This window comes from Pieris napi, chromosome 14 (assembly GCF_905475465.1).
Source record: "Pieris napi chromosome 14, ilPieNapi1.2, whole genome shotgun sequence".
NCBI classification, from domain to species: domain Eukaryota; kingdom Metazoa; phylum Arthropoda; class Insecta; order Lepidoptera; family Pieridae; genus Pieris; species Pieris napi.
Window position 1 is genome coordinate 9,737,193 of NC_062247.1, and position 9,568 is coordinate 9,746,760.

Genomic DNA, 9,568 nt, shown 5'->3' on the forward strand with positions numbered 1-9,568 from the left:
CATTAATTGCTGCAAATTGCGATTAGCAAATTTCAAGTCGAAAATGTAATCCGTTGTCAAACTTTAAAGTCAAACACATACTATATGTCATATTTTAAACCCGATAAAGAAGTTTGACTTCGAAAATGTAATCCGTTGTCAAACTTCAAAGTCAAAAACATACTATATGTCATATTTTAACGCCGATAAAGAAGTTTGACTTCAAAAAGCAACATGGCGCGTAACGAAAAAATGTGACGCGTAACGCAAAAATGTTACACAAAATTTTTTTCCAACCCCGATAAAGAAGTTTCACTTCAAAAATATTACTCGTTCTTACAATGTAGGTCACAAAGCATATGTCCCAGACAATGTAAACAATTTACACAATTTAAATATCCCTGTAACGTGATTCTTCAAATATTGTGCACGATTGTGATTAACACCTCGCGTTGTCGTCGAAATATCAATGATGTATTGTCAACAGAATGGGATATTTATAGGCAGACATTGTATTTCGATTTGTAGACGTTCAGGATTCCTCTCACCATCAATACCTTCAAAATGATGAAAATTGTAAGTTTTTTTGCTTATTATTGACTATTTTTATAAAAATCGTAACTTATTGCTATGGCAGGTTGTCTAATCCTTTTATTCATAAAACTAATTGAAACATCATCACATTAGCGTGAACACAATTAATGTGTAAATTTTTAGTGTGATATTTATTTACAACACCCTGTTTTTACAATATTATTAACCTATATAAAAAATTGGTGAATTGGAAAAAAATTTAAAAGTTTGGCAGTGTACCTTTAACGCTGGCAGAATTTCCTCGCTGTATTTCGATACTTATTCATTGAGCAAGGAAAGCACCAGCTCTGGGGTCACCAGTGCCTACTATCCACCAGGCGCCAACTTTAGCCAATGTGTCAATTAGTATTAACTTATACTAAGATTTTTATTTTTCTTTATCCTAGGATAAAGTTCACAAAAGAGTGACACTTTACATAAATATCTATACAATAATTATGGCTAATAAGCAATATGATATGTACTTAATTTTCTATAATACCAATAAATAGCTAAAACTAAGGTAATATTCATTAACAGTCTTAATGTTTTATAATCTTTTGACACTATGTTTGTTACTGAAACTTTTAAGTTAACCGAAACTTTGTTTTCATAGTGAAACTTTTCTTTTTGAAAGCTTGAAGTTGTATTGAACAAATATATTGCTCTTCTAGTATATCTATACCTATCACAGATCATAATAATATTATTCATTTACAAATATTATTCAAATTTTACTACTGACATTTTGAACTTTAATATTATTAATCATAAATCATGCGTCATTTTATGTCACCTAACGCATCTTTAGTAGAATCGTAAACACGATTTAATCTCTGGTTTACCTACATAGCATTGTTATACTAATATTAAGTAGTTATCTTATGTATTTTCGAATGGATCTAGGATTCGCTTAAGGGGTCATAGATTGAATTTTTTTGATTTTTATAAGTAAAATGAAAAAAAAAAAACTAGTTTTCAAAAATACGTTTTGGACCTTATTGTACGGGAGTCATATTTGGCGCTAATTCATAAATATAATCTTTCTCCCGTAGAGTAATAACTAAACTGCACATTACTTTAAAATATCATATCCTAAGAAACCCAAAATTAAATAAAGCTAATCTTCAAAGTCTATATTACTAGTAGTGATTTAAACAACTTTTGTATTATTAGACTATCTTCGCCTTAGCTGCGCTGGCCTGCTCGCTGGCTTTACCTCAAGACGGTCAGACCCAGCAAGCGCCTGTCGAAATCGTGAAGCAAGACTCCGAAGTTGACGTTAATGGATATAATTTCGAGTAAGTAGCCATTGTATTTTTCATTTCTATTAAAGATGTGAGATCAGTATTTCGTCTCTTAAAAAATAAAAAGCATGCTAATACTCGGCACCTGATACGTTAGGCAAATAACAAACACGAAAAGATAAAAAATAATAATTATAAAAACAAAAGGAAATAGATTTCAAAGTGTGAGAGGAGCAACTATGGATATGCAGATCTAGCGCGTTTATGAGATTGTTCAATCTGGATATCGGTGAGTGAGTTTGGCCAATATGCGTTCTTCGGAACGGACCAATGGAATGATATGATGCCTAAATTAGCAAGAGTGTAAACTGATGAAGATATATTTTTAAATAAGGTTTATATAACCTGATTGTTACCTTAGTTTGTTATATCATATATAAATGCGCTTAATGAGATGGATTACATATGTCTCAGTATACAGCAAATTGGTGAAGGAAGCCATGAGTTAGGAAAGATGGGAAAAGATCGGTAGGGCCTTTTGCGATACGATACATGCATAACAACACTTATAATTATAATTAATATCCTTTTGTCTTTAAGGAACATAACCAATTATCTAATAACTTTTATTTGTAGTAATGGATGTATAGGGTAAATATTATTTTCAATATTTATAAACTATACTTTTTTCGATATATGTATCATGAATATTTTAACTTATGTCTACTACAAGGTTATTAATTAGTAATTGAACAACTTAATTCTATTACATTTCGCTTTCAATGAAATTTTTTAAATTGGGTAAAAGCTTTTGACTCATCTTTAATATGGTACAATTTTAGAAAACCTACCACAATATTCTATTATCTATTTACGCACGCATTAGTCACCAAAACCTCATGAATATTATTCAAATAAACTCGATTAATATCAACAACAAACTAGTCAAGTTTATTGAACCCATTCTAAATCTGGTTTCAGCTTCGAGACGAGTGATGGCACTTCGAGACAAGAGCAAGGTGAATACAAGAACGACACTGAGCAGCAAGGTCTTCTGGTTAAGGGAAGCTACAAATACATAGCACCAGATGGTCAGCATATTTCTGTGTCTTTCGTAGCTGACAAAAACGGCTACCAACCCACGGAGCATACTGGAGATGAGCAACCTGCAGGGCAATAAAAAACCATCGCCGCCAATGCAATTCTGTCTAGTATAGACCCAGTATAGAAGTCATCAGATTCAATTGAAATACTCGTCCCACATTCATTAATTCGATAAACCAGTATTACAAGCTGCTAAAAACATTATAATGATTGTCTTTTGTTTTGTACGAATAAAAAAAAACAAAAGAACTTGTCGCGTTGTACTTGCGTAGTATATAACGGAGGACGATATTATACCGGTGGTAAAAATTGATGAGCGTTATTCCAGCTCAATTTGTTGGTGATCATATAAACTCGTGTTACAACAGAATTGCACCCAATACCAAATCTTATATAATGTAAAACGGCTATGAAAATGTAAAGTACCTTTATAGCTTTAAGTATTGTACCATTATATTGTGTTCATGTTAATAATAAATATACTCTAAGAACGTTTGCTGTTTTATACTTCTACCATGACCATTACAAGGATAATGAAGTAATGTGTCGTTGGGTTGATAGTAGATTGATCGATAGTACTTAGGGTCCTTCAAGAAAAGAACGTACCAGTTATTAATAGGCCGGCAATGCACTTGCAATCTGGCAATGTGAATGTCCATGGGGAAAGCTTAACATCGGGCGAAGCACCGGCTGTTCTATAAAAAATATACTCATTTCAACAGTTTTTTTATCAACTAGCGAACTATCGGTACCTCCTAGTGGAAGTTTTCATAAGGAGATGTGAAAGTAATCAAAAAAGGGCGTATTCCTCACTCAAAGGCTGGCAACCCATCCACTAACAAAATGGCTGTCTATGAATAGTAGTTTATAGAAAGTAAAAGTGTGTTTGTTGTGTTGTGTTTGTATTTTATAGAAAAAAATACTGAGACTACATGTCGCATTTTTAAATATCATTTATTTATAACCGAGAAAGATTTTAAAAGATAAAACGGTATGATTGAGTGCTTGCTTTAGTAGAAGGAGAAAATGTAAACAATGTGATTTAATACGTTAATATATAAGACGAAAAGAAAAACGAATGAATTCCACTAGTACTACATAGTAGTAACCTAAGTCAATATACTCTAATAAATTATCACTTTATTAAATATTTTGATACTTTAATTTTAATATAATATTCAAGTTAGGAATGCCATGACGTGGCACCCATAAAGACAGACGGAAACGTAAATAAATTTGCATTGGAGATGTGTAGATTCTAGGCCCGACAAAGAGGGAGGATGGAAACTGGAGAGACAGGAAAAAGAGGAGATCGAAGACTTGATAGCCGAATTCAACATAATTGGTGAAGCTACAGCCCAAAAGCTTTGTTGGACTAGTCATCTTGAGAGAATGGAGAAGATCGGAGTGTTAAAAAGACGGAAATCGTTAAACCGACCCAGCCTAGATATCGCTAGAAAGGCGTGGAGAAGTACTTACACGAGCTTCAAGTGCCCGATTTGCAATCTTAAAAGGCCGGCAACGGACTCGTGAGCCCTCTGGCAATGAGTGTCCATTGGCGGTTGTATCACTTAACATCAAGTGAGCCTCCTGCCCGTTTGCCTAATTTTTTATTAAAAAAGCATTAGCACACGATCGAGTAAGGTTCTTTTGTTTAGGAAGCCAAAGCTCACTATGGGTTGCTGAACTCGCGGTGTAAGTAAGTAGATAAGGACATAACATAGCTAACAAAACCCCTTTTCATTAATTACCAAATGCATGAGACTATTGTCGCGATGTCAGTCAAAAATTTTTTTATATAATATTACTAGTAGTACGCTGTTTTAACTATTACATGTAGCCTAAAGTCTGAAGCCGATTATAAAGCAAGCCGATTTAAAATCAAATGCTGATTTGATTTTGAAGTTTAATTTCTTAATTCGTACCTGACTCCTTAATGAGATACAAAACTCAACAACTTTATATTATTCGTACAGATATGCAAATTGCATTTATAATATAATCAAAAATGTTGTGATTTTTGTATTTTAAAGTATTTGCTTTAATAATCATATGTATCTAACTAACAATAAATAATAATAAAAACGCCCCAACCAGTATTATGAATAAGATAATTTAAATATGTGAATTTAAAAGGCTTGAGATTCTTATCTACATCATTTTATTTTGCTCATTATGTGTTTGCTTGAAATGTTTTAGACAAAATTCCTTTAACAGGTATAATTTATAACGACCTTGAGCATTATTTCAGGTATTATTTAATTTATAGACCAACTGAATTGTATTGACTGTACTCACGAAACTTGAGATATTGCCAAATTAAAATATTGTAGTAAAAAGTATCTTCATAAAGAGAAGCCAGAAATTGATACCCGGCGTAAGAATGATTGTTTTGGAATCAGAAAATATAGCAGGCATTTAAACATTTATTTAAAAACCTTATCGGAATTACTTCAGTGGGTAGCTGGTTCCACATAGTGGTAGTGCGTGGCAAATCTGCCTTAAGAAACGACGGCCATCGAGGTGATATGGATGGTATTTTATATTCCGCCTTGATCCGATGTGAACACTCTCCAACTTTGTAAAACATAGATAGATACATTTGTAAACAGCACAACTAGCCAAACGAGAACTTTTATGAGAGTTTTTCTCACATGCGTTGACATGTCAACAAGCCTTTTACAGTCAAATATTTGGGTTACCTTATGTAAATATAACCGCTAAAACAAGAAAATGATTATTTATTACCAAAGATGACCACGTTATCGCCTAGAGCGGTGTAAAATATGATTGACAACCGACATGATTTATGTATGTAGTGTATATATTTAAACAAGATAATATAATATATGGTGGCATTGTTATATGGTTTTGAAATATTGAAGAGAAAACTTCTTTAGCGGCGTTGTACACTTTTATTTATTTTATTTATTTATTTATAACTTTTTTGGAGTGGGTTAAAAATGTGTAGCTCGCGTCAGGACAAATTCGTAAGACGGATGTTTTTTTAAAGGATTATGAACCTTCGTGCTGTATACTTACGGTTTTAATTCATTTGTCTCTTTCCTCAGATACATTGATGCATGTGGAATTGGACCTTAAGTCAATACATCAAGGTTTATGATCGAAAATTAGTAAGACAAATGGAGAGTAGACAGCTGGCGCCGCGTATTTAATGAAATATAAATTGTCATGTTTGCTTACGATAGCGCAATAAAAACTAGTAAAGGTAGCGAGAATATGAATAATATTTATGTCAATCTGAATAGACTTTAAATGCCATAAAAATCGTGATATTTTGATGATGAAGTAATGAACGTGTACAAATATTAATTATATTTTGGTAATTAAAATATATCTTTTTGATTAATTAAAATCAATTTTAGATTTCATCTATCTACTTCGTAATGCACGATTAGGTAATTTGTCAAGACATGCCAGTTACAAGATGTTTACCTTCACCATAAGAGCAAGTGTTAATTGGGCACAGAGAAAGACAATCTATTGGTCTAGCCAGTTTTTGAAGGCGTGACCTTGGGGTTCAAACCAGGTAAATACTGATCGATAGGACAAATTATTTACTTTGTTACAACAAAAAACAACTTCCAGATTTTATATACTTTCCGCTATCAACAGTTTGGAGAAGTTCAGATCAGAAAGGTTGTGTGCGGTATGCCTATTTAAAAAAAACAGGTGCACTACAACCTTTTTAGGTCTCAGATTTCTGTATCTGTTTCATGATCATTTGTCAATCTGATCAAATAGGCTAATAGGTGATCAGCCTCCTGTGCCTGACATACGCCGTCGAGTTTTTGGGTCTAAGGCAAGCTGGTTTACTCACGACGTTTTCCTTCACTATTCGAGCGAATGTTAAAGGCGCACATAGAAAGAAATGCCATTGGTGCACAGCTGGGGATCGAACCCATGACCTCAGGGATGAGTTTTGCACGTTAATGCCACTGATTACCGATACATTTTTCGTTCTATAAGAGCAAATAGGAAAGGAAATCAGTATGTCTTAGACCCAAAATCGATCACATGAAAGAAGGCCGATCATTTTTCAAAAAGTGAGTCATGCCCCGTGATCAGTGGGATAGGGAAAATCATAAGAAAGAAAAATATTTGGCACATAATATTAATTTCTTTAAGAAAAAATACATTATTTATTGGGAACCAGTAGGAAGAACACGTATTTGAGGCTTGTAGCCTTTATCGTCAGCTGTGAAGGTGACTTCGTATGTCAGACCGTCTGGAGCTGGGTAGGAGTAGGAGCCCTGGATTCCAATGCCTTGGTGGTCACCAACTGTTATAAGCTGGGCTTGTTCCTTACGCGACACACCGTCACTTGTTTTAAATCTGTAATATTAAGTGTACTTTAAATATAACAATCCAAACAATCCGCCTCATTGACTTTACTTTGATTTCTATCAAAATAATTACTGTTTCAAGATTTTATTTAGTTTTTTTCTCATTAAAATGATATCTGTTATACTTTTTTACGTTTTCCATTTTCCAATTAACAATCTTATAAGTAAACTAGCTGACCCAGCAAACGTCGTTTGCCATGTATATTATTTCTATAAATCATTTTTTTAGTTCAATAACAATAACTATCTGCTATAATAAAAAATAGGGGTTGTTCGTAGAGGGTCGACAATTAAGGGTTGTATGTATTTTTGTATGCTGTATCATGAATAAATAAAAACAAAAAGTTTTGTCTAAAAAATAAAAAATACATTTTTGGGGGATGAATGTATGATATAATAGAATGATGTTGTCCGATTCTCAGACTTACTGAATATGCATAAACAATTTCATAAGAATCGGTCGAGCCGTTTCAGAGGAGTATGGGAACGATCATTGCGACTCTAGAATTTTATATACATATTAGACAATATAAAATTATCAAAAGAAAATGGCAGTATTCAATTATATCTTACACAAGAAAACATTTAATTAACTTACTCGAAATCATATCCGTTTTCTCTAACAAAGGATCTTTCAGTTAGAATTTCCACTTTATCTTCTGCGGTGGCGACCGCAGCAACTATGACGAAACTAATTACGAATAATTTCTGTAATAAACATATTATTTTAATCATTTTCATGACTGAGACTGACATGTACTAAAGAAACTTATTACTTATTCCTTTTTTAAATATCATAAATATATAGCGAAACCTACAATCTTCAGTTACAAATCAGTACGATGACGCGATTCCCTGAATCGCATTCAATTCGCTTCCACTGGGACCTTAGAGCCACTCATTGGTCAGACTAGTCGAAGATCCTCACTGCGAGCGGAACGGACCCATTACGGACTCCGCTATACTCGTAACGATGATATTCATACATGTGCTTCCACCAAAGCGGAGAGAGCGAGTTGAAAGAGTCACATATGAGGTTAGCGAGTTGACCGAGTTTCCCACGGAAATGAAAATGTATGAAAATCATCGTTACGAGTATAGCGGACCCGTAATGGGTCCGTTCCGCTCGCAGTGGAAGGCGGGAATTTAGGTTGAGGGGAACCGTCCACAAACGAAATCGATAAAGGAGATACATAATAGTAATAATTCCTAATTTAGGCTGAAAATGGTAATGAACAAAAAACACTGGTATTATTGTGAAAAAGTGTGGGTTGCTCGATAGACGAAAAATATGGCACAGAGCGCCCCACGCTTTTTCACAATAATACCAGTATTTTTTGTTCATTACCATTTTCAGCCTAAATTAGGAATTATTTTTCACTTTTTAGTTTGATGTGCTTTAAAAGCGTGTTTTTTATTTTTTTTAAACTATTATTTATTTTTTATTTTTTTCATTTTTTTTTTCGGATTATTGCATTGTCATCGATCTTTGACAGGTGCGCAAAGTTTGAATTAAATCTGTCCGTTAAAAGTGGGTCAAAATCGAGTCCGAAGGTTATGTATGTATGTATGTATGTAACCAGTCGGTTACATACATACATACATACATACAGGTGAAGCTAATATAAAGCGTGTAAAAATACTCAAAATTATTCGACAAAGTTCTCTATTTAAATTATTTTACTCTTTAGTTCCAAGTTTTTCGTAAATCGAGTTATATTTTTTGATTTCATATCAGCCTTTATTCGTAACATTATATTAAAACTTACCAGAGACATTGTGCTTTTGTTTGATTGTCAATTGTTTTCCCTGAACACTTTAGGACTGATGCCTAAACCAAAAAATATTGTTCTTAAATACTTATCACATTTGCTGAAGTGGCAATATGTGAAATATTTGCTGACATGTATGTAAGTGATAAAAAGAGTTATGAAACACAATTTCAGATCTTCAATCGACGTAATCAGAATTGTTCACTATTTCAGCGTTTATAAGATTTTGATGATATTAAAAAGAATTTCTTTAACAGGTATAAACGCTTAATTAATTGTTAATTCGCATCTATACCATACCAATGGCACTACAACCTTTTAGGTCTAGGCTTTAGATTTGTGTATCTGATCATTTATTATTCTAAATAGACAAATAGGTGGGCTTTTGTGCCTGACACTTGCCGTCGACTTTTTGGGTCTAAGGCAAGCCTTCACGATGTATTCCTTCACCGTTCAAGCGACTGTTAAATGCGCATTTAGAAAGAAAGTCCATTGGTGCACAGCCGGGGCTCGAACCTAAGACCTC

General features: G+C 33.4%; 2 protein-coding genes across 2 annotated transcripts; one reads left to right on the forward strand and one right to left on the reverse strand.

The window, feature by feature from the left end:
* Positions 1–471: 471 nt before the first annotated feature.
* Positions 472–3,398, forward strand: LOC125056038 (endocuticle structural protein SgAbd-6-like). The gene is made up of 3 exons (XM_047658869.1): positions 472–555; positions 1,729–1,853; positions 2,781–3,398. Exons 1-3 carry the CDS (start codon positions 544–546, stop codon positions 2,977–2,979), a joined length of 336 nt encoding a protein of 111 aa, XP_047514825.1. The 5' UTR covers positions 472–543; the 3' UTR covers positions 2,980–3,398.
* A 3,622-nt stretch (positions 3,399–7,020) lies between these two features.
* On the reverse strand, positions 7,021–9,471 carry LOC125056208 (endocuticle structural glycoprotein SgAbd-5-like). Its single transcript, XM_047659215.1, has 3 exons — positions 9,040–9,471; positions 7,869–7,978; positions 7,021–7,259 (listed from the first exon to the last, which is right to left on the reverse strand). Exons 1-3 carry the CDS (start codon positions 9,046–9,048, stop codon positions 7,067–7,069), a joined length of 312 nt encoding a protein of 103 aa, XP_047515171.1. The 5' UTR covers positions 9,049–9,471; the 3' UTR covers positions 7,021–7,066.
* Between the last annotated feature and the right edge of the window lie 97 nt (positions 9,472–9,568).